This window comes from Podarcis muralis, chromosome 2, assembly GCF_964188315.1.
Source record: "Podarcis muralis chromosome 2, rPodMur119.hap1.1, whole genome shotgun sequence".
Lineage (NCBI taxonomy): Eukaryota > Metazoa > Chordata > Lepidosauria > Squamata > Lacertidae > Podarcis > Podarcis muralis.
Window position 1 is genome coordinate 35,667,509 of NC_135656.1, and position 26,360 is coordinate 35,693,868.

General features: G+C 43.4%; 1 protein-coding gene across 6 annotated transcripts in view; it reads right to left on the minus strand.

Moving 5' to 3' along the window:
• The window catches only part of RNF157 (ring finger protein 157), a 71,838-nt gene that overhangs the window by 31,511 nt on the left and 13,967 nt on the right, over positions 1 to 26,360 (minus strand). For all 6 annotated transcript variants that reach the window (XM_077924234.1, XM_077924233.1, XM_028716992.2 and 3 more), the window contains exons 2-3: positions 15,275 to 15,393; positions 170 to 258 (exon numbers count right to left, since the gene is read on the minus strand). In XM_077924234.1, coding sequence (XP_077780360.1) covers positions 170 to 258; positions 15,275 to 15,393 — 208 coding nt within the window. The remainder of the gene's footprint in view (positions 1 to 169; positions 259 to 15,274; positions 15,394 to 26,360) is intronic.

A 26,360-nucleotide genomic window follows, 5' to 3' on the forward strand; every position in this document is an offset into this window, starting at 1 on the left:
AGAGGTTGGCTTCACATTACATGCAAACCAGAGCTCATGGTTTGTCCCCACAACCAAAGGAATTGGGATTGGGAAGTTATAAGGTCAGCTCCTTGAGTTAAACCGGTTTAAAATTATGGTTTAACATCAGAGTGCTACAAACCCCTGTTGTGAAGCAACAGTGACTTACTTGACTAGGCGCAATGTGTCCTTTCGGACGTTGATCAGGCTTCGCAGTGTCTTCACTGGCTCCTGGGGCGGTGGGGCAGCATACGGAAACTAGACAGAGAGGAAAGAAAGAGAATTTGACATTTTAAGATGTCACTCGGTCTCTAAGGCCCCATCTGCTGTGACTGGCACTAGCCTAACTTCTATGTTCACTCAGTATTGCATGGGCAATAGGATCCTGACAGACACACTGCTTGCCCTTGAAAATGAAAGGAAGCAGAGACTTTTCTAAGGATCACTAGAAACAATCCCTAGAAACAAGCCGGATACATTTTGAATCATGGCAACTGAAAGAGTCCCGCAACTGGAAATGCAATGGAACTTAAACTGTTGTTCCTGAACCTTTGGAAGCCGCCTCTCTGGGCTCGTCCACGCCTCTGCTTGCCCCATTACTCCCCCCTGGGGAAACCCAGAGGTTTCCGCTGAGGACCAAACAGCAATTGGATTTTCTGCGGATTGCTGCTTGTTCCAAATCAGCAGTAAAAAATGTGTTTTCCATAGGAATGTTGCAGGGCAAATGCAAAACCACTAAGGTGCATGCTTAAAAAGCAGAAGACAAGTGGAAAACCATTCAGCCCCATGCTTTTTAGGCTTGGGACAAGTATAGATGAGCCTGTTTGTTTGTTTCCATTTGCTTGTTCTCAACATGACACGTTCAGGACTATCTGGTAATGTAAAGGATGCTACAGCCAGAAAAGCACCTCCAGGTCTGTGAACAGCAGCAGCCTCTTGACTTGAAGTCAGGATTTGCATTTTAGGAGCCCAGGGATGTAATGCTTCATATGCAGATGATCTCCCTGGCCTAGAACACTGGAAGAAGGCACCAGTAAATGGCTGCAGCCTTTCTTCTTCTTCTTTGTCTTTGCTGCTGCTGCTAAGAATCCTGAAACACAACAGCAGCTAAACCTGCATGGCAAATTATGAGCGGCTCCACACGTGCATATTGAGCATCTCAAGGGATGCCACGGGGGCGGGGACAGCTCTTAAGGCACATGCCCCCTCGGGGCACAAGGGAGACTCTGTAGTTCCCTGCAACAACTGAGATGGAGAAGGAGAAAGTGGAGGTGGCAGGCAAAAGCAGGACAACAGCTTGGCATCTGAAGACTGAGTTCCCTCCTTGGGCTCCAGCAACTAGTAGGCCCAGTAAGTTAGTGAATGGACATTTACTTCCTGTGAAGGGCACAGCCAAGCTTGTCTCTCTCTCTTTTGGGTGGGGGTGGCGTGTTCTCTAAAAACGGCTTGGTAAAAATTCTGCTCTGTGTCACATCTCTGCCATACATTTACATAGAATTGTAGAGTTGGAAGGGACCACACGAGTCATCTAGTCCAATCCCCTGCATTGCAGGAATCTTTTGCCCAAAGTGGGGCTTGAACCCATGTCCCCGAGATTAAGAGTCTCATCCTTATCCGACTGAGCTATCCCAGAGAGATTTTAAAGCACATGGCTTCCACCAAAGAATCGTGGGAACTGTACTGGGGGCTGGAAATTGTAGCTCTGGGAGGGGTCAACTACAGTTTCCAGGATTCTTGAGTTGTAAACAAAATCTGCCCTTTCCCCTTAGGGGCTATCCAAGAGCCCACACAGAGGCCTTACGTAGGTTCCCTACTGGGAGGAGAAAATAACAGAAGCCAACCAGAGAATATTGAGAAGCAAAGCAGCTGGTAAGCCTGATCTTCATTAAAGCTGTTGCAACAGGGTGCTTCCCTCACATGCAGGAGGGCGGAGGAGGACCCAGAACAAAAGTGTGCCTGGCCTGATATAGACATTTTAAATTCCCTGCCCTGGAGCTCAAGACCACCCCTCCGTACATCATACATATATCACAGAAGGGGTGTAACCCAAGACCACCCCCCACAAACATCATACCTACATCACAGAAAAGGCGGTCTACAACAAAAATTTGAATGTTGTTGTTTTTCCTGTCTGTCAGGTTATCTGATAATGCCTTATCTTATTGCCTTTCCTGGTAGTCTGCCCATTCCTTTGAAATGGTGATTACCCAATTCCTGTAACAAGGAAGGTTTTTTTCACCTCCTCCCTCCTTGCAGAGAAACATTTGGTCAGCTTGGGAGTCAAAATGGTTTCAGGACTGTCTTCCTGTGCTGCTTCAGACATGTGGTTTATATATTTATGTAAGTGTTTGCTTGGTACATTTATGAACATTTATTACCATATTTTTTGCTCTATAAGACGCACCAGACCACAAGACGCACCTAGTTTTTGGAGGAGGAAAACAAGGAAAAAAAATATTCTGAACCTCAGAAGCCAGAACAGCAAGAGGGATCACTGCGCAGTGAAAGCAGCAATCCCTCTTGCTGTTCTGGCTTCTGGGATAGCTGCGCAGCCTGCATTCGCTCCATAAGACGCACACACATTTCCCCTTACTTCTCAGGAGGGAAAAAGTGAGTCTTATAGAGCAAAAAATACGGTACATATCTAAGACATTAACATTCTTATAACATTTGGGGGGGGGGGAGCCACATGCTCTAAATGCATGGATGAGACCCCAGACTGGTACAGCTGTGGTTTATCCCTCCCTTGCTGGAAGAGTGGTCGCTTTGAAAGATCGGAATACAGTACATTTTTCCTCTGTGCCTGCTGAGACAGTGAAAACCTCCCAAGCAGCAGAATATATCCCATGCATGCACTGTGGACACATTACAGCTGCCTTGGGAACCTTTGTTCCAAGTTATTCATTTATTTAGAGCAAGCAGGATGTTTCCATCACAGTCTTAAAACAGACAGCAACACAAGCCATTACCTGCACCGAGATTCAGTATATATACACATATACAGGTGAGAAGGTGAAAGCTGCTTTGGCACTACTTCTGCAGCCCCTTTCATGCTTTGCTTGCCTCCTCCCTGTTTTCCTATTGCTCTCGTAGAAGTCTACCGTGCCCAGTGCAGTAAACAGAGGGGATATTTTTAGCTTGCTGATGCAGCAAAATGCCGATTTAGATCAGTATCTGGAGGTGGGTGCAGAGATTATTCTCTGCCTGCCTGTCACAGAATGACTACAGATTTGCCTATTTAACCAACTGTGCTCCAGAAGCAGAAAAGGGATTATTTACGCCTGCTTGATATTAGTCAAGTGAAGCATATAAAAAAGCAGGGGAAGAGAAAGAGAGTTAAGCAAGACAGTTTCCCTAGAAGGAAAGGAAATAAGCAGGACAGGCAGTTGTGCAACCCATGCAGGGGGTATCAATGCTGGGAAGAAGGCAGCTAACATAGATGTACTCTTGAGTTATCAGTGTTGGGGTTTGTCCACATCAGAGCAAAATGTGGACCCTCAACCCAGCGTTGTTTGAGACCTTTCTAATTTCAAATGTGGCGGTTTTAAATCCTAATGGCTTTAGACTTTCCAAAGAATAAAAGCAAGCAAGCAAACCCACATTTCAAAGGGGAACAGTTCATGACAACACTGGGATGGGGAGGGTGTCATGTTGATGCCCCTGCATTAATGGGGACACAGGCCCGTGCAAATCCACCTTCTGCTGATGTGGGCAAGCCCTTGGTTCACTGAAGCGCTCTTGATAAAGAATATTTCAACTTTAAAGAACAGGTATCAAGGCAGAATTAGGATTCATTTCAAAAGGGTTTGGTGCTATCTGAAGAAGAGCTCCGTCACACACATGGCCACTCCCAAGGGCTTATCCAGTGTTCCCTTTCCTCCGCTCTTTTTAGGCATGGTCCACGCTTTATAAAGCTCTGTGTCAGAGCAACTTTTGTTTTGCTCCAGAGCTTTCCCTGTGAAAACCCCGAATTGACATTTGCCCCGAATCAACTTTAAAGAGTGTTAAAGCGTGGACCATTGCCTGGAGAGAGCTGGGCAGAAGGGTAAGCGTGGAGTCTTCTGTCTGATGTGGCTCCAGTGTTGAGAATATATATATAGCGTTTCAAACCCTAGCATGTTGGAATGCTTGTAACAAATGAACTATATGCTTCATTCTTGCCTATTTTCACATTTGGTTGAGTGTTTGCTTGTCCTCTCTCTCTCTTTCCTTTGAAGAACCCCCGTTTTTCATTGTGACATTTTCCTGTTTGAACATGCACTGTGTTAACCAATTTGTCAATATTGCTAGATCTATTGATATAATTACAGTATACAACACATAATACAATAGACCCGTGGGTCCTAATTTGGATGAATGTTGCCTTTTCATACCAAGTTAATATTGTTTTGTTGTTTACTAAAGGTAATGTTGCATGTAAAAACTTTCCTTCTGTTCAGTGAAGCAGCAGGTCCTGGCAGCTATGTAGACCAATCTGTCTTGTGCCTGTTGCATTAAGTACCTGCTTAATCCTGCAGAATTTCTAATCAAGAGCTGAATAATGAATTTAAATACCTTTTTAAAAAAATCTGAAACATTTATACTGTGCTGTTCAAAACTGAACACTGTCTAACAGAAAATTTAAATTAACAAAATCAGATACAAATCATAGAAAAAACTGAGGATTAAAAACCAACATCAATCACGACTCAAACCCCGCTGATAAAATATCAGTGTGCACTGTACCCATTCCCTAAGTCCTCAAAAACAAAAAGATACTAACAGCCTATCAGAAAAGCCAGGTATGGGGGCAGGATCAGGCCAGAGGATAAGCCTCAAGAGGGTCATTCAGACTGGATTTGTGTTTGAGGAATGAAACCTCATTGAGCTCCCATTTGGACTTGTCCCAGCTGCGATATACTCATCTATAGCTTATGGATGCTACATTGCTTCAGGACAAATCCTTTCCTTTTGAGTCAACAGCTTCTGGCTGACATAAGCAACTACAACACAGCATAAAGAACGCCCAGAAAGAATGAACTGTTAAAAGCATTCAGCCTAGCTCTACCAGATGTGGAACATAGGCACCGTGACAATCCCAATACCGTTGACACAGAAATGTAGGTTTTGTAGCCAATCAAGCGATGGCAGGGTCCAGTCCTAGAAGGGCCACTGATGTCAGGCCACACAAGTTCATGTGAACGTTTATTGGCTGGAGCCAAACAATGCTCTGCACTGCAGAACACCAAGTTACCTCGTAGAGCACACAATATCGACTCTGCTTTGTTCCAAGATGTTAGGAACACTATAAACCATAGAATAGTATACTCAGATTGCTGATATATGAACCCCCAATTCACAAAGAAAGGAAACCTAGCTGGCTGCATTGCTACAGCTGCAATGCAAACAAGGAGCCTTATGTCAAGCCTTTTGGTGCCACCAAGTGGTAATGTTTTGTTGTTACTTTAGCAGATGCACAAAGGAAGAGGAAATAGGATAGGATTGTTGTTGTTTAGTCGTTTAGTCCGACTCTTCGTGACCCCATGGACCAGAGCACGCCAGGCACTTCTGTCTTCCACTGCCTCCCACAGTTTGGTCAGACTCATGCTGGTAGCTTCGAGAACACTGTCCAACCATCTCGTCCTCTGCCGTCCCCTTCTCCTTGTGTCCTCAATCTTTCCCAACATCAGGGTATTTTCCAGGGAGTCTTCTCTTCTCATGAGGTGGCTAAAGTATTGGAGCCTCAGCTTCAGGATCTGTCCTTCCAGTGAGAACTCAGGGCTGATTTCCTTAAGAATGGATAGGTTTGATCTTCTTGCAGTCCATGGGACTCTCAAGAGTCTCCTCCAGCACTGTAATTCAAAAGCATCAATTCTTCGACGATCAGTCTTCTTTATGGTCCAGCTCTCACTTCCATACATCACTACTGGGGAAACCATAGCTTTAGCTATACGGACCTTTGTCGGCAAGGTGATGTCTCTGCTTTTTAAGATGCTTGTTTGTCATCGCTTTTCTCCCAAGAACCAGGCGTCTTTTAATTTTGTGACTGCTGTCACCGTCTGCAGTGATCATGGAGCCCAAGAAAGTAAAATCTCTCACTACCTCCATTTCTTCCCTTTCTATTTGCAGGGAGGTGATGGGACCAGTGGGCATGATCTTAGGTTTTTTTTTTTTTTATGTTGAGCTTCAGACCATATTTTGCACTCTCCTCTTTAACCCTCATTAAGAGGTTCTTTAATTCCTCCTCACTTTCTGCCATCAAAGTTGTGTCATCTGCATATCTGAGGTTGTGGATATTTCTTCTGGCAATCTTAATTCTGGCTTGCGATTTATCCAGTTCAGCCTTTCACATGATGAATTCTGCATATAAGTTATATAAGCAGGGAGACAATATATAGCCTTGTCGTACTCCTTTAGGATAGGGATGGGTGATGCCAATTAAAATTAGGCCAAAGAACCAAGTGCTCTCACTGCAGGCAGTGAGGAGACTTGTACCAAATCTTGTATGTGTAGACAAATAAATAGCTGAAATCTTCCCAGCTTCCTGCAGGGGAAACTTCCTCCATAAGCTGCTATACTCCTACCATCCCTAACCATGGGCCACATTGAGTTGAGAGTCCAGCCATGTCCACAGGGCCAAAGGTTCACCATCCTTATGTGTAAAAGCAATAGTTCTTCTGATACGTTTATCCAGAGAGCCAGTCATTGGCCTGGTTCTCATATAACACTAAGACAAATTAGGACTTTGCATGATTGGGCAAGCATGCTGGTGCACAGTGAGAAACTCATGGCCACTTTGCTCCTCCTCCACCCCTACCACTCTACTGGGAGCCAAGTCATGGTTTGGGGCTTGATGATACATCCAAACCTGGGACCATGGTTTATTTCCATGGGATGCCCCAAATCTCGCATAGCTACCAAAAGTAATCTAGCCTCATCTACGTCTGGAAGCACCACACAAATATGCGTTCTTGAAGCCACAATGTGTGCATAAATCAATGCTAAACTAATTTAAACCAATTATTAGTGGGAATGCTGCTTAAAGAAATTAAAGCAATGAACATGGTCAATTCTGAGTTCTGCTGCAAAACAAAAATCCTTAATTTGAATAACTATATTAAATGACATCCAATGTCTATGCTGATCCTTAAAGTATAATCTGGATAGAATGGGCAAGCCCATCTAGGATTGCCCAACAGGGGACTTGGCCTCACTGCAGGGAGTTTTCTAATCCTACATCTGGATAGCTCAGTGGGTTAGAGTGTGGTGCTGATAATGCCAAGATTGCAGCTTCGATCCCTGTGTGGGACAACTGCATATTCCTGCATTGCAGGGCATTGGACTAGATGATCCTCAGGGTCTCTTCCAACTCTAAAATTCTAAGATTCTATGATTCTCACAACCTCTGTGGCATTTTGTATTTTGCCACCCCTTAACCTTCTCCCTTGACAAAACAAAATACATGTCTCCAAAAACCTGGGTTTTTTGAATAATAAAGAAATTGTGCAAAACAGGTAAATGCATGCACATTGACTTTTCTCATGGCTCTGTGGGTTCCAGATCCATCACCATCTATTTTCTAGACCATGGGGTCTAGGGTATACAAGGCAGGAAATGCATTGTTGTCGCCGATGGCACACACTATCAAGACACTTGCAGCAGATAATATTCTAAAACAGTTGAATGTCAGCAAGCACAATCTGACTTCCTAGAAATTTCGCTATAGGTGCATGCCCACGCTTAGATGGATTTCAGCCTAAGTTCTATAGTGATTCATCTATCTCTGCCTCCAGTGCGGCTGGGTGGATTCTACCTTACAATCTGCTGCGTCGGCAGAACACTGGAAACATGCATTGATCCTTAAGTGCTGCCAAAAATAATTCAACAGCAAGGGCAAAAGGGGGGAGGATATCAAGTCACTCCTTGGCCAAATGGCTTTGACGCAAGAAAAGAAAAAAAAGGATGTGAATGCTGAATGCCGTTACCACAAATATGCACTTAGGTGCGCATAGACTTGGGAAAGAACCCTCAAACTGCTTTATTTATTCAAAGCAGTGCAGCACTGCTTCTAACCATACTACCAGGGATTTTCAAGATGTGCCAATCTGAACCATGGCTGGGAACTCCATATATTAGTGGGATGCCTAGCAGGAAACAGGGCATTGTTCGTGCATGCCCAAGGGGCTCACTATGTTCTTTGGAAACCTCTGCACTGAGTCTATTGCTCTTGGAAAAGCGCAAAAACAAATTAGCAGGTACATGGTCCAGGGATAAGCAATCTCCCTTAGGGAACTAGAATACAGACACTGTCTCTGCCTGGAGGGGAAGCAACGTTTACTGTTCTACTAGTAAACTGGGCAGTGTTCTCGAGGCTACAGGCATGAGTCTGACCAAACTGCAGGAGGCAGTGGAAGACAGGAGTGCCTGGCGTGCTCTGGTCCATGGGGTCACGAAGAGTCGGACACGACTAAACGACTAAACAACAAGTAAACTGCCATGTAAAGATTAAATGAAGCTGTATTGGAGATAGAAATCTGGAGGACCCCGTATGTTTGTACATTTCAGCTTCCTATAACCACACAGATACCAAACAAGTCCATTAGATTTGACTCCTGACGTCATCCACCTTCTCCAGCTGATGGCTTTGTTCCTACTACAAATAAATCCTTCAAACTCTTTTGATCAATGCCTTTAGAACAGAGCACAAAGTGGCAAAGTTTATTTTTCTTTCTGCGGTGTATAGTTTCACCTTGCATGAAACTCTGTGGTGAAAACCAAACATTAGCCATTGACTCAGCCAGTAGAGCACGAGACTCTGGATTTCAGGGTCGTGGGTTTGTGCCCCACATTGGACAAAATATTCCTGCAATACAGGGGATTGGACTAGATGGCTCTCACGGTCCCTTCCAACTCTGCAGTTCTATGATTACATCTCTAACAGACTGAATGTTCAATTATTATTGCATTCTCTCATGTTTACATGAACCACAAGAGTGCATAAAAACAGGCTTCTAAAATATATTTAGAAATGTTAATACACTCAGGATAATATTGACAGAAGTCATGTGCTAACGATTGTAGCAAGCAATTAGTGCTTTGGAATGAATTCCTAAGTAGAACAGCTGATTTCAAATCATTCTACTTTTCTTGGCAATTTAACAAATGCCAATTAATCCATCTACCCTGATTAATGGGGTTTGGTGGCTGGTGTGGCTGATATCTAGCCTGTTTAATTGAACTCTACCTTTTATAAAATCGTTGGTGTCCTATAATAGGGGCTGCAAACCTTTTTGGGCCAATGGGCACATTTGGAATTTTGAGAGAGCCTGTGGGTGCCAGTCACAAAATGGCTGCTGTGGACATATGGCATAACACAAAATGGCTGCAATATGGACATGGGATCATGATTGCCACATCCAAAAGAGCAGAAGAGGAGATAGGAACACAAAATGGTGCAGGCATGCCTCTTCATTAGCTGCCCAATCATCTAGTCCAACCCTCTTCAATGCAGGAATCTTCACCCAACATCAGACTTGAACCCACAGCCTTGCGATGAAGAATCTCCTGTTCTACCAACTGAGCTATCCCCCTTGGGATGCCCACATAACAGATGGTATCTATTTAAACATTTTAATAAATAAACAATTTGTGGGACTGGTAGGCAGAAATCGATACCAATCCACTCACACCACGAAAGATTTCCATGAGTGGATTAAAAAAGCGGACAGACAGTATGCACTTGTAACTTTAACACAGTTTATGTTGGCCCTTCCAAGCCAGAGAAAATCATTTCGAATCCAGCCCTGGGCCGTGACGAGACTAATCACTACCATGTGCTCAGCAAGCGATGCTCAGCTAGAGCGGGCTTCTTCACAGGCAAGCGAAAACATTATCTAGGCCAAATGCTTTGCTAGGAGGAAATGCCCCATTACTGAGTAAATGGGGGCCATTTAGAATACAAAACAAGGAAGTGGTGCCTGACAGAGGACGAAGGGAATAGGCATCTCTGCAGAAAAAGTGTCACTCTCCGTCTTGACTGAGAAGCGGCACATGTGTAGCTTCTGATGCTCCTTTCCCTGCCACAGAAAGAAGCCCTCTGTATTCCACTGGATCAGGACAATCAATGGGTCAAGCATAACGAAAAGGGAACAGGGGGAGGGGAGGAAGAAAGCATGAATAAACAGCACACAGCATGGTCAGGAAGTTAAGGGAACAAAGAATGCTATGATATTATTTGCCAGCTCCATTTCTTAATGTTCACTTGCTCCAATATGTGTCCTAAAACAGAGATACCAGCTCAACTTTCTGTTTCCCGGCCCTGAAAGTTTAGGAATGTCTCAGAACAGCAATTTTGTTTTAAATAAACGTTGCACTCTATTAGAGGGACCCTGCAGAGAAACTGCTCTCAGTAGTTACTGGGTGGGTGGGAAGTACAATTGGATGAAGATTTCCTTTCTTAGGCTTTTTAGTTCTTTGGTAAAGCTGCAGGTAGTAACAAGTTTTTTTTTAACGTGCTGCTACTTTTAGCTATGCTACTATTCCTTCTGCTGTGAAACTACATTGAGCATTGTTTTAAACAAAATGAGAAGTGAAATATAATTGCATCACAAATCAAAACTAAGTTCCACTGCTGAGGCTTCCAGGTTCAAGGTTGATGTGTTTGGGGCTGAGAATACATGGCAGAATTTTGAATTCCAGATAAGATATTACACAATACAGAACAGGTTATGTGCATAAACAATGCATAGACGCAGGAAATGTCATGGGCACAAGCACTGTACACCTGGATCTTCAACAGAGGGGGGAAAGAACTGTCCTCTCACTGTATAGCACTATTGGGACTGGGGTGGGCACTTATATCAAGTAATAAATTACAGTGAACCTAGTGAATATCCCCATAGCTGGGCAGGACTCAACATAAGGCATTTTTTGGAAGCAGCTTTAGGCCAGGAATATTTGCAGATCCTGTGGCTAGATGGTTAACTGGGTAGGGCAAAAGAGAGGGTGGGGCCAGGTGTATCAAAGCTAGAAGCAAATCAATAGCTTGCCTTCATCTTCTTTCAGTTATTATTTAACGTACATTGTAAGAAACAGGTTGCCTGTTTTGAAGAAGCGGAAAGTGGCAAAGCGTCACATGTACATGCAAAAGCTCTATAGCCAAAAGGCAAACAAACAAACACAGGGACATTGTGAGAGAGGTAGAGAGGAAGCTGTATCTTGGAGAGAAATCCTCCAGGATGTTTACTAATGCACGTGACCAAATTGGCCCAGGGAAAATGCCTCAGACAAGGTTATAGTGCTGCTGAAAAACAAGGACAAATTGGGCTGCTTGTTCCTTATTTTCAGCTACTTTCTCAATTTAAAGATGTAGATATTCCCCAAACGATGACCTGGAGTTTACTGGCTCAACAATACTGCCTTTGAACCCCCTTTGTATTTCCACCAGCAGAGAACTGTCTCCTAGTGCAGGGACAGGAGACCTCCACCCCACAGACCTATTTTGCCCTAGTATGGGTTCCAGTTTTGGCCTGCAAAGCTGTTTTCCCCACACCACGCCCACCTGACCCACACCTGATGTCACATGTGGTGCTCTGACTATATTGTTGTTGTTTAGTCGTGTCCGACTCTTCGTGACCCCATGGACCAGAGCACGCCAGGCACTCCTGTCTTCCACTGCCTCCCAAAGTTTGGTCAGACTCATGCTGGTAGCTTCGACAACACTGTCCAACCACCTCGTCCTCTGTTGTCCCCTTCTCCTTGTGCCCTCCATCTTTCCCAACATCAGGGTCTTTTCCAGGGAGTCTTCTCTTCTCATGAGGTGGCCAAAGTATTGGAGCCTCAGCTTCACAATCTGTCCTTCCAGTGAGCACTCAGGGCTGATTTCCTTAAGCATGGAGCGGTTTGATCTTCTTGCAGTCCATGGGACTCTCAAGAGTCTCCTCCAGCACCATAATTCAAAAGCATCAATTCTTCGTCAATCAGCCTTCTTTATGGTCCAGCTCTCACTTCCATACATCACTACTGGGAAAACCATAGCTTTAACTATACGGACCTTTGTTGGCAAGGTGATGTCTCTGCTTTTTAAGATGCTTGTTTGTCATTGCTTTTCTCCCAAGAAGCAGGCGTCTTTTAATTTCATGACTGCTACAGAATTGTCGAGTTGGAAGGGACCATGAAAATCAGCTAGTCCAACCCTCTGCAATGCAGGAATCATTCGCCCTGTGTGGGGCTCAAGCCCATGGCCCTGTGATTAAGAGTCTTATGCTCTAGTGAGCTATCCCTTGTGAGGAAGTCTGCAGCCAGTCAGTCCTTGAAGGGGCTTGCAAAGAGCCCTGCACGGCACCTTGAATAGCTGGCAATAGGCAGCACTTCAAAGCACAATGCAGGGCTCTTGGCTTTTACTCTGACGCCTTAATGATCATAGGGGTTTCAATGACCCCATCTGATGTCCCTGTGACATCAAGTGATTGACTGGTAAATGGCCACAACCACCTGTCAAATTCCCCCATGAGAAATCAAAAGGTCCCATGGTTCAAATCTTAAAGGGACCCCTGACCATTAGGTCCAGTCACGGACGACTCTGGGGTTGCGGCACTCATCTCGCTTTATTGGCCGAGGGAGCTGGCATACAGCTTCCAGGTCATGTGGCCAGCATGACTAAGCCGCTTCTGGCAAACCAGAGCAGCGCATGGAAACGCCGTTTACCTTCCCGCCAGAGCGGCACCTATTTATGTACTTGCACTTTGACGTGCTTTCGAACTGCTAGGTTGGCAGGAGCAGGGACTGAGCAATGGGAGCTCACCCCGTCGCGGGGATTCGAACCACCGGCCTTCTAATCGGCAAGTCCTAGGCTCTGTGGTTTAACCCACAGCGCCACCCGCGTATCTCTGCCATAAACTCACAAGGTGATCTTAGGAAGGCCACTCTTTCCCAGCCTCAGTACCCCAGATGCAAGATGGAGCACAATAACACCAACTTACCTTACAGGGCTGTTATAGTATTACAATTGGATGGTGCCATGTGAAGGTCTTTGAACACATGAGTAGTTCTAAACAAACATTAAGCATTGCTAATAATAATAATAATTTTATTATTTGTACCCCCCCCCCCCAATCTGGCTGGGTTTCCAGTAGCAGCCACACTTTAAGTGGATGACCCCACCTCTCACACTGCAAGCAGAGTACTAATAAAGAACAGGGATTTAAATCACCCTGCTAATACAAATAGTCTTTGGACACCCTCCTGCAAGATGCCCTTCACTCCCCTAGGATAGGTGCGCTATTTTGGAAATTCCAGCTAACGAAACTTCGTTCTCCAAAACCTGAACAGGGAAAGAACTGAGCAGCAATGAAAGTGTTCCACTGCAGCCGTGCCACCCTTACTCTAGCCCCCCTCCACTCCTAGGTAAAAGCCCTACTCATGTATTTATTCGTTACAGGGCATTCATATGCAACAACAGGAGCAAGGGCACACTTCTAGCCTTGCCTCAATGTTGTGTCCCTGTCTCTGAAGCATCTCCTCATCTATGTGCGTCAAAGGATGGAGGCCTGACATGAGAGCCCTTTGTGCGAGTGCAGAGACAAGACGGTGCAACATCATGGGCATGCCTAGAACCACAGCCCTCACCCTACACATGAGCAACCCTACAGGCAAGTCAGGGTGTGAGCACAGAAAAAAGTTCTGCTGAACTGGTAAGCTGTCCATCCATCTCATAGAACACTACTTTTGGACGTTGTAGAAATGCACCTCCCCATCTTATCGTTTCACACAAAGGACAACGTTCTGAATGTGACAGGGAAGAAGGATAGAAGACCCTCTGTCCATAATTAATGTCTTGCACATCCTGGAGGTCTGAAACACGGTCTGACATTTAACGCTTTGCTGAGCTAGCAGGCAATAAAGCAAGGCTGCTTCAGCCTGAGAAATAGGATCAGGGACACTTTGTGGCTGCTCTTTAGAACAAACACATCAAGACACACAGACCCAAGCGGAGGCATGAAGGGTGGGGGTGGAAAAAGAGCAAAAGCTTGTCCAGAATAGTCTGCATCAAAATGTCAGGCTTCTCTTGTAAATAGTGGAAGGGAAGCTAAGAATTAACTACTTAAGACAAAGGAGCATATACGAAATGTTGAACTGCCTGGAACCTCAAGTGTGTAAAGAACACCCAAAGGTGACGAGATATAGGCGGATCATCCAGCAACTCTAATCCACGAGAGATGCTTGTACACTCCTCAGACACGCCGTTCTTGGACACACGAATCACAAAGTTAATTAAACCAAATAATGGCACTTGCTCCTCAATTATCTGTAAAAGCACTTCGTGCCATACATAAACACACAAAGTCTATACACTTTTTTTATTATTTGCAATGTTTATTCAGTATTGCACACACTGGATTCCTGCAAATTCTAACATGGACTTGCTCTCTGTTTAAGAGTTGTTTGTTTAAGGAAGGGCACTCTACAGTGCTAAGAAGGACACACGTCTCCTTATCATTGGGAAAAAACACATCCTCTCAAACCCTCGCACATCAACAAGCAATCTTATTCTTATTCTTTTTATTTACTAAATGTGTAACTGCCCTTCATCTATAGATCTCAGGCAGATTCGCCACAAAAACATTACAATTCAAAAGATACAAAATGCATTAACATTTCCTGCAGCCATACCATCCCTCCTACACAGTTCATGCTAACTAGATATTCCACATTTGCTTTTGAACTGAGTCTCAGGGGAATATTGTACAAAGGGTAACATGTGGCTGAGGGATGTTTCAGGCAGCCTTCTAGATAAAGCACCCAATACTGCCTCCTGGTACCCCCAGAGAAGCGCTTGATTATGTGAATCATTGCAAACCATGCATTTCTGAGTAGTCACCAATTTGCATCTAGGTTGCCCATGTCACCAAATGGACAGCACTTCAGAACCAATGAACATTCACAGCTAGATTTTAAGAGCTATCTAGGCATGTTAAGAACCCTACTGTGTTTTTAGGGATCTTGAATTGGATTCTGAAACAGATCTAACATAAAATGCCTTCCCATCAGACTAAGTGCAAATAACATCTTACTTATTATTATATTTATATCCCACCTTTCCTCCGAAGAGTTCAAAGTGGTGTACATAGTCCTCCCATTTTATACGTACAGCAACCCTGCGAAGTAGGTAGAGTGAGGATGCATGCAAAATGAAACAAAAACTCCTAAAAAGGAATATTTGTTCCATGTCCACTCATACCCCCCACAGCTACAAATCCAACTTTATTAAAATGGGATTATTATTTTTCCTCCTTACCGCTACAGGCCTGTTCCCAAGGAAGTTGAGATCACTGTTTTCTCCAAAAAGGTAGCCCTCGGGATGTGTAGAATCAAACTTCTCACCTCCCATGATGAAGTGACTGGCAAAGTAGCTTCCTGAAAAAGAGAGGGAAACAAAGAGGCTGGTAAGAATTAGGAGTTCAATATACTATGAAGGAAGGGAACTACCACAGAGGTTCTAATTATCAACATGGACGCAATCAGTACAATGCATCGTGGAATAACTCGTGGAAATGAATGCTTCAATTTTAAAATATCAGTAAGCTCCTAGCCCTCATGGTTGTGGAGATATTTATTGGTTTCATTCAAAACTCCAAAACCAGAAGAGGTGAGTCAGTAGCAAACATTTTATTTCCCCGTCCCTCCTTATAGCCTGCTACCCCTACAAATGTACAGTATGCCTGCCTCCAAGCCATATGATGTTTCTCTTCCAACACCCACTTTTCCTGGCAGAGTTTCCAAATTTGCAAACTGAAAAAGGAAAGGAAAAATGGGGTAGCTGGCACTTTTATAGCGCTTTTAATTGTTGTGTGTATTGAACTTCACATAAATAAGTCGACTTCCTGATTTGTAGCTCAGCCACTTAGCCACTAGGCTTAAATTTACATTATTTGTTAATAACTACATTTTATAAGTCATTGGTTGGCAAACGCGCAGTTATCTATTCCACACCATATTTTTACAGTATTGCTTAACTCTGCCATCTCAGTACAGCATTTTTCACAGGTGTGCACTTAAGTCTCTCCCACAATTCTAAACCATGAATAATAATGATGCTGAGAAACAGTCCAAAGGCTATCACTTAAGGAGACTGCAACACTTGCAGGGACAACACAAGGTCTGTTGCCAGAGTAACACATACATTTCCCCGCAGTAGGGTTTAGCAGCGTTGTTCAGGTTAGCTGTACATATTCAAAAGGGAAACCTCTGTGATCGGTTTTATTCTCTCTTATAGGATTCAAAACGGACAGACCTGTGCTGAATTTATTTGACATCTCTACCAGAGATACACTCCCCCAGCCACCCAAGGAGCAAATATGTATGGGAGTACTCTTAGATACCTGGAAGTCCTGGCTGGTCTTTGGACAGTAGGTTCACCAGCTACAGCCATTCCCGTATACAAGTAGGCTTGCCATGGTAACCCATGCTCTGATAAACCTGGATTGCTATAATGCGCTCTGAGTGCCTGCCATTTCAAGATGACTTAGATGCTGCAGCTAGTACCAGCTCCTAGTTTGCCAAGTGGAGCAGCTAGCTTGAGCTACGTGACTCTGGTTGCGAAAGGAACCGCACCGACTGCCAATATATTTCCCGTCCAAATTCCAAGATGTCTGCAATAACTTTTAAAAGCCCTAGACAGCCTCAGACAGAGACGTTTGAAGGAGGTACCTCTCCCTCTGTTGTCTTGCCTAAGCATTAAATTCTTCTGGAGAGGCCCTTCTCTGCATCTCACCTTTGAGAGTCGTACATTACGTGCTTCTTCTTCTTTGGTGATCACTCATAGATTGTCTTCCATACACACGGTTTTAACAATGAGTCCATAAGTGACTGTGGAGGCCAATTCTGGATCCACACGTCTTTCCACAGTGGGGACATTGCTTTCCGGGTAGGAGTTGATCACGGTGTGGATTTGCCAAGCGTGCCTTCCTCTTAGCACATTTCTCCCTTGCGTCCTGAGTTCGAGTGTCTTCAAAGCCTGTTACACCTTTGGTAAAGGCTGTTCTCCAATTGGAGCACTCACAGGCAAGTGTTTCCCAACTGTTGGTGTTTATACTACATTTTTAAAGATTTGCCTTGAGACAGTCTTTTACCTCTTTTGTTGACCACCAGCATTACGCTTTCCATTTTTACGTTTGGAACATTACTTGCAGGGGCATACCTAGGGGTTGGTCAGGTTGGCTCCTGCAAATGGTACATACCCGGGAGGGGGGACGCAAAACCACTCCTATCCACTGACTCAGACTGGCTAGGAACCAGCCCACCCATGTGCACACATCCTGGGCTGCTCCTCTGAGCAGCCAGTATCTCCTTGTCAAGGGTGCAAGGGATTGTGGGGCACCAATATAGCTCCTTGCCAAGGGCGCAAGGGAGCCTAGGTACACCTCAGAGTATATAGCAACAGAAGAGGAAGGGCCCTCTCTGTTGTGGCACCCTGTCTGTGGTATGACCACTCTGAGGTCCAGCTGGCACCAACTTTGGCTCTGTTCTGGTACCACTTTAGTACTTGGTTCCTCAAGCACGTATGAACTGTTAATCTTGCAGCGTAATGTTACAGCTTTAAGATGAATATTTTATAGAACATTTTACTCGTTCTTGGTTTTGCTGATGTCGTGTCGCCTGCACAAATTGTGAACCCCGCAACGTGATAGAGGGCAGGGTATATAAACAAGTTAGTAAATGCATCAATGATGCATTTCTAGAAGTTTGAAGTTTTCTGCAGAGAAATATAGCCATGGAAAATTTTCCAGCCAGTGTTAAAAAAAGCCTTGAGGTCATCTGCACTGAGGCACTATGTTCCATATTGAAAAAGTAGCTTTATGGTTAGTCACAGTCACGAGCACACCCACTGAAATCAATGGACTTAGGAATATGACAAACTCTGTGTAAGCAGTCTGAGGTACCACCAAAAAAAAAGAACATTTGAGCAAAAATGGAAATCTTGCAATTGCTCTGAAAGCCTCCTCAGATTGTGATCGACTTCCACGGCGGTGGAATTGGAGACTACCCTGCCACATAAAAATAATAGGATATGGCAACACTTGGAAAACTCTGTCTGGAATTTAAACAAAAGGGTAACAAACTTCTCTCTTTACAGCTCACATACAGCTTCCTTCACATATCTTTTATTGACTGTTTGTTTGAACATCTTAGAATAGAACCACTCAAAGCAGGCTTGCAATGTGTGTACATACACTACCCATGCCCCCTCTAATGCACTTTTATCCCAACTACGGGATTTAGCAAAAAGGTCAAATGCACTTTTAACAATCTAGTATTACCATGCTAGTGGTAATAGATAGGCCTTTGCTTTTAAAGAAAACGAGGATAAGAGCTTTCCCCCGGCAGAGCGGTTTCATTTGTTGTCCTTTCCACAACAGCTTGGTTAACCTTGAAGGTATTACACAGAGCATACCTTGCCATTACAAACTTTTACATGGCTACTCTCCTGAAACTGCAAATTATTCAAGTTTTGCCCGTCTTCTGATCCAAACGAGCAAAGCCACATCACCGCTACTGCCATAGTAATGCTTTTATAGAACAGGCCATAGAAGTAAGAACTACACACTCATCTTTAAGGAGTATATAAACATTTCTATTTCACAAGCTATTTTCCAGTTGGATGGGTTGAGGGCCGTTATTAAAAGCCGCACGCTGCAACAGTTAATTCAAAACGTGCTCTCTTCACTCCTCTGCTGTCCTCACCTTGAGGTGAAGATTGGTGGTAGGTATACAAAAGTCAGCTGAATCATCAGTCCATAGGTTACAGAAATGTGTAACGACAATTACTCTAGTGATTGCTTCCGAAGCACATTTTAATCTGGTGAGGGACATTATTTTATTTTAAAAATATTGATAGCCCACCCTTTCACCCGTAAAACTTTCAAGGTGACTTTATAGACTATTATGTTTGGCCTCGCAATAACTCTTTTTGGTGGGTTACTATGCCTTATATAAAGAAACTTCAGCTTGGGTAACAAGCCTGCACAATGAGTCAATATCACAAAGATGGATCTTAAACCAGGTCAGAGACTCTAGAAAACCAAACTTTCTTTTCAGTTCTCATAATATTTTGTACATGGCTTTGCACATATTGAACCAGTCTGATGAATGCTCTAGCTAGCATGATTAATCTTCATCTACTACTATTTTCCAGACAGAACCTCAACATTTACAATACAGTGGTACCTCGGGTTAAGTACTTAATTCATTCCAGAGGTCCATTCTTAACCTGAAACTGTTCTTAACCTGAAGCACCACTTTAGCTAATGGGGCCTCCTGCTGCCGCCGGAGCACGATTTCTGTTCTCATCCTGAAGCAAAGTTCTTAACCCGAGGTACTATTTCTGGATTAGCGGAGTCTGTAACCTGAAGCGTACATAACCTGAAATGTATGTAACCTGAGGTACCACTGTATGTTTTATCCTTTTTTTTTGGTACACTTCCTTTTCATGGTGTATGAAAGGCAGTGCAGAATGTTTTAAAAGAAATAAAAATTTAAAGGCAACAGTTCAAAATGAAACAAAGCTCTCTTTTATAAAACATCTACTGAAAAACCTGCAGCATCCCCTTACAAACATCAATACTGTATATTTGTCAGCAACCCCCCCCCCAATACAATTGTTTCCAAACAAGAAGAACACCAGGCACCGCTACAGACGCCAAGATGCAGCTCATCATTTAGGAAGGTTCTGCAATCAATTATTGATGCCTGCTGCTTTCTGGCCCCATTTTTTCCATGTACATAATTTATAGGGAAACAAGAGTTGGGGGGGAGAGAGGCAGACAGACAGACATTTGAAAGAACCCTGGAGCTCACCAAAACCAATGCAGGCACATGACTGAGGGGCAAGAGAAAAGGAATGCAGTTTGACCAGAGAGTTAATCTAGCCTTCTAATGAAACATAGAAGAAGCTGAGAGATGCAGGACCTCATTTAAAAGTGAGCATAGTTAAAACCTTCGAAAAACAGATGCAGAATCACAGCAAGCCACACATTTAGGTGACCAGATGCAATGGGAGGTCAGGATTCAGTTGTGCACAAGAAAGCTGAACCTGGCAAGGGCTGCAGGGCTGTGCATATAAGGTTGCCATATTCCAGAAAGTGAAAATCCAGACACAAATGTTGTTGAGCGTTTTTGCCATACATTTTTTTGCCAATTTCCACCCAGACACTGCTTCCAACTGCAGTATTCCGGGTATGTCCGGGAATTCCATGCACAACCTTAGACCTGTACAGTGCTTATCAAAAATCCCTCCTCTTGCCCCTCTATGAGCTTCCAGTTCATCTTGTCTACACATACAGTGGTACCTCGGGTTAAGTACTTAATTCGTTCCGGAGGTCCGTACTTAACCTGAAACTGTTCTTAACCTGAAGCACCACTTTAGCTAATGGGGCCTCCCGCGCCGCCGGAGCCAGATTTCTGTTCTCATCCTGAAGCAAAGTTCTTAACCTGAAGCACTATTTCTGGGTTAGCGGAGTCTGTAACCTGAAGCATATGTAACCTGAAGCATATGTAACCCAAGGTACCACTGTATTACCTCACCCTGCACATGTAGCTTTAGATCCTGGTCTCCAAAGAATCCATTATGAGGTGCTAAAGAGATCTTATTTGATATTTTGCAGCAAAGCAACCCATCCACAAAAAAAGGGAGGGAGCATAATGGCCAAATGGCTCTGAGTTCAAGTTTGCTTTTCAGTGCTGAATATGCAAGAGAGTGTAGCACACACTCCCATAACCAAGGCTAAGAGACTCAGCTGTGAAGTACGCAGTCCCCAGTCTGAGCCTCCCCTCAGCTGCCTATCTGTTATGTGAACACAACCACCAGAAGAACGAAATTCACCTATGCTCCCTGACAGCCTAGCAAGCTGCTTGTTGTTTCCCAGTGACAAAAACGCACAGCAACAACCAAGTGTCAGGCAGGAACAGCAGAACTACGCTTTTAGAAAACAACTGGTCAGACCCCACACAGCTGTGTGCCTTACAGATAGTGAGCCATAGCTTTATCTTCCCAAAATTAATCTCAGGTGTCACAACTGGCTGCTTTAATTACAAAGACCTCTCCAGAGAGACTACTCTTCATTACCCTGGTGTACAGATAGTTATTAGCAAGACAGAACCCACCAAAGTTTGCATCATCCTAGAATCAAGGTGGACAAGCCTGGAGAGAACATGGCATAGCACCTTAATATCACTTCTGTGATAAGTAAAGATATTCTACAGTCCAACCGATTGTGATTAGAGCCTAAGCTGCATATATCCACCCTTTCCCTTTCATCATCATTCTAATTTCTCTTTTTTCTTCTTCTAATTTTTTAAAATTGATTTTCCAGATTTTTCACACAGAAAAAAGCATATCAAAGAAAATAAACTAAACACATAAGAAAATTATTACTTCAAATACCTAAATCTCTTAACATTGGTAACTGACTTCCTCAAATCCCCTCTATCTGAATTTCATTATATCACCTGTATAACAGATCTCCAATTTCATATTTCTAATAATATTAACTCCTTTCATTAACTAACCTCTTCTCCTTTATTATCATTCTAATCATTAATATTTAGTACCACATATTCTTATTCTACCCCTAAGCCTATTTGTTAATTTCCAGAATTTTCTATTTATCTTACATTACAATATTTAGCTAAATATTCTTTAAATTTCTTCCAACCCTCTTGTATCTCCTCTTCCTTCTGGTTGCGGATTCTTCCAGTCAGGTCGGCCAGCTCCAAAAAGTCCAACATCTTCATCTGCCATTCTTCTATTGTTGGTATCTCTTGCAATTTCCAGTTTTTGGCTAATATCACTTCTGTGTAAGCAGTAAAGATATTCTACAGTCCAACCTGTTGTGATTAGAGCCTAAGCTGCACATATCCACCCTTTCCCTTTCGACATCACTCTACTTTCTCTGCAGCTTTGGTGGGTGGGGAATCCTGGTGTTAGGTTCACTTTGGAGGGTAAGCAGGAATCCTCCTTGTCTTGGAATTGGAGTTAGAAGGGACCACAAGGGCCATCTAGTCCAACCCCTTGCAATGCAGGAATATTTTTGCCCAACATTAAGCTTAAACTCATGACCCTGAGATCCCAGTTTTAGGTGTCTTCTGAAAATTACCGTATTTTTTGCACCATAACACTCACTTTTTTCCTCCTAAAAAGTAAGGGGAAATGTCTGTGCGTGTTATGGAGGGAATGCCTACGGGTGGCATGCCTACGGATTTTCCTCCTCTAAAAACTATGTGCGTGTTATGGAGCAAAAATACGGTACCATTGTTTATCCAGGCCTTTGCAATACGTATTTGTTTCCTTTCAAATCAACCAGTATTTACGGATGTTTTATTTGTGTTTTTCCTGATGCCTTTACTGGTTCTATTGTAATCCTGTATTGCTACATACTGCTGCATTATGCCCTTATGAAAGCGCAGATTTATAAATATTTGAATAAATAAATGAACCATCACATTCTGCCAGTGCAAGGATTTCTGCTTGTGCTCTGGGACTTTCCACCCTTTGCACCCTCTTCAAAGCTGCTCCAGGTGGTTGGGGGGACCTTTAGAACCAATTTAATGGAGGCACTGGGAGGAGGTTAGGGGAGAACATTCTGTTTCACAAGGATTTATCCTTGTGCTGATGGGACAAGAAGCTCAGAGCTACATTAAATTCCACCCTAAATAAATAGAAGAAGACTCCTTAAGTTTTAGTAGAGCTTTCATACTTTGGGTGCATGAGCATATTTAAAAGACTTGTCGCTTAAAACAGATCTTTCTGATTTTTGTGAGATGAGGATGAGAAAGTGTACTGCACTTTAACGGGTTCAAAATGCTTCCTATAGTATCTCACTACTTCCTATATCAAACCTGCTAGTTGGAATGTGTTTACCATTGCTCCCATACAGACCAACCAGAAGTTCAATAAATACAGTGGTACCTCGGGTTACATACGCTTCAGGTTACATACGCTTCAGGTTACACACTCCGCTAATCCAGAAATAGTGCTTCAGGTTAAGAACTTTGCTTCAGGATAAGAACAGAAACTGTGCTCCGGCGGCGTGGCAGCAGCAGCAGGAGGCCCCATTAGCTAAAGTGGTGCTTCAGGTTAAGAACAGTTTCAGGTTAAGTACGGATCTCCGGAACGAATGAAGTACTTAACCCGAGGTACCACTGTAAGGCTTAAAAATCACTTGTTACATACAAAGCTAATAAATTTCCGCTGGTTGCATGCATACTCGATCACCACAGCAACAAGCATAGCAAGTGTCCAGATTAATAACAGATGCACCTTTCCTAATGACTTGCTATATATGCAGAAAACACTCTATTCATCAAAGGTGTACAGCCACTTCATATACTTCTAAGCCCCCCACCACCTGGCAAAGCCATCCGCACACCTCATCAGGAAACCACTGATCAACCTAATGCAATATAACTGTGTCAGAAGCATAGGGGAAAAGCTGGAATCACTTGCAGATCCTATAACTCAAACAGGTGAGCCAAGCTGCAGAACACATATCAGATCACGTATATGTAGCTGATAGAACACTTAACATGCATTACAAAAAAAGCATTTACTCATGTTACAGATTAGGAAAAAATGCCCCTGGGGTGGTATTTATGATTATGATTTTAGAAGCTCTTAACCTCAGTCTATAACAAAGATCTCAAAACACAAGCGAGCAGCTCACTCAGGGAAGTAAGCCAAGCCACAGAATACAACTGAAGCCAAAATATGCATTCTTAATGTCAAGGAATTGCACACCATCACTGACTGCTACTCAACCAAACTCAAAAACACTGCCTTGCATACTGAGGCTTGAAGGGTTGCTCTGAAAAATACTGGTGGGTTGCTTCCATGCATGTGATTCTGTAACCATGAGATTATAAGCATAGGTAAACTCCGGCTCTTCAGATGTTTGGGACTACAATTCCCATCATCCCTAGCTAACAGGACCAGTGGTCAGGGATGATGGGAAGTATAGTCCCAAACATCTGGAGGGCCGGAGTTTTGCCTATGCCTGGATTAGAACCCAAAAGAGGAAATGTGCTGAACTGGCCAAACCAATCTCTCTGTAAACTAATGGTCTTAGCTGGCCAGTTAAGTACTGTCATCAGCATCTTTAAGAGTGAGCCATGTTACCATAGCAACAAAAAGTGGAGATGCTTCCAGGAAGAGGAGAGTGGGCCTTTTCCCACCTTACCTGGCCGGATGAGTCTTGCTCTGTGCTGAATCCAAAGCTATGGTTTTGGGGAAACCCAGAAAGCTAATGGGTGTGTTCATGTGGGGATGCTGTGAGCCTTTCCATCCTATGCTCAGGTTGTATATGTCTGTAAATTAAACTGTATATCCTAAAGATACCACAGTCCCCATTCCCCTTCACTCTATGGACACCAACAATATATACATATACACACATAATGATCTACCTACCTACCTACCCACCCACACACCATCCAGATATGGTGGCAGCTACCACCACTACTTCCAACTAGCCTTCTACTTGCTTGTCAAGTAGTGGCATATTCACCATTTTAAACTGTGTGGTAGAAGTCACACATCGTTTCCAGGTCTTCTCCAAGTCCTCATTTTCCTTCACTGGCATGCATAGCTGCATTAAGCTGCCCATCGACTAAAATGGCCACTTTTAAAGCTGACTTTAAAAACCACACAATGGATTGGCACCAGACCAATGAAATGGATCCTCTATTGGGATATCTGATTGTTAAAAACAACAACAATTTCAGCCTCCAACATGGCAACTTTTAAGGTATGTGTTTGGTAAGGGGAGAGATGCTGGCAACAAAAACCACCTACTCTTCACGCCACAATTTTTAACTTGCTGCAAACCCAGCCATTTTTTAAACTAACATTTCTGAAACAATTTTATTTGCTTATACAGAGAGATCCTCCATATCGATTTTATAAGGAACAAAATTTGCATGCTTTGTAACGGCAGAAAATTCAAAGTACACTCAGCCTTCAAACCTCAGATATGCAATTGTGGCTCTATAATCATCACAGTTCTTCCTCAAAGATTTTTTTAAAAAATAGCACAGCAGAACAGATAAGCTGGAAAAACCTCATTCTAAAAATGAAAAGGGTATTGCTGAGACTTGTTTCTTTGTTTGGCTCGTAGTCAGTGAAGGATCTATAAAACTGACTAGATATTCACTGACTGGAGAGAGGAAATCTCTTTGAGGCATATAGCGCCTTCTACTTCACTTGCTGCATAATCATTTGGACACCAGCAACTAAACACAGATAAAGCTCTGGATCAATGTGTGCATTTGAGAGTTCCCTCCCCTCTTCAGGGTTACATAAAAGATAGAGGAAGACAATTTGTGTGCCCTAGTAGCTATACTCCGAAGCCAACATTAGCTGCCCACCCACCCATCACTGCCCATCTGTGAAAGTATGGCTGGAAGTCTTAATACATTAATCGCTGATTAAAAGCAAGGCTTTTGGTCTAATCAGATTTTGATTAGAGTAGTAAGAGATGTTTAGCATTTCTGTTTGTCACCCAACCTATGTGAAATGCCACTACTAAAACAGCATTTCCCCCCCGTCTCCACTTCCAAAGGTCTTGGTCCTAAAAGACATACATATTATATTATATTATAATTTATATTATATTATATTATATTATATTATATTATATTATATTATATTATATTATATTATATTATAGAAAGGCTTGAAGGAGAGGGAAACCTCTACCTCAAGAAATAAGAACCAAATTACAGCTGTTTAACAGACACCTGCCCCAAGAGGACTAAAACCTCATTAAAGAGAGTTAAATTATTGTAGGAAATGCAGTCCTCCTCAAGAAATCTGCAACTTCCGAGGTCACAAAGAAAATGGGGACAAGGTTGGTTGGTTAGTTAATTAGTTTATTCAACAAGGTTTATATACTGCTTAATCATCCATAACCTCTCTAAGTGGTTTACATGGAACATGACCAAGGTTTCTATAATGTAGATGCCAACACCTGCAAATACAAGCATGAAGCTGTCCGATGTGTGTGAGAGAAGCCAAACCCAGAGCAACCGGGGGTGAAGGAGAAATATATAAGCTTGCACACCGTTCAATCCTAATTATGCTCCCAATGCATAGCTGTCAAGCATCCCTATTTGGAGGGACAGTCCCTTATCCCAGGGCCATGTCCCGCTGCTGTCCCTTATTGATGAATGTCCCTTAAATTTCCCGGGTTTCAAAGGAAGCAGCTCCTCTCCCTCCCTCCCTGCTGGCCAGGGAGGAGGGAGGCTCCAACTGTGTTTCTTGGCTGCCCGCCCCGCCCCCAGTCCAGCCTCCTCTCACCAGCCTCAGCCCCCGGGAGCCCCTTCCCCCGGGA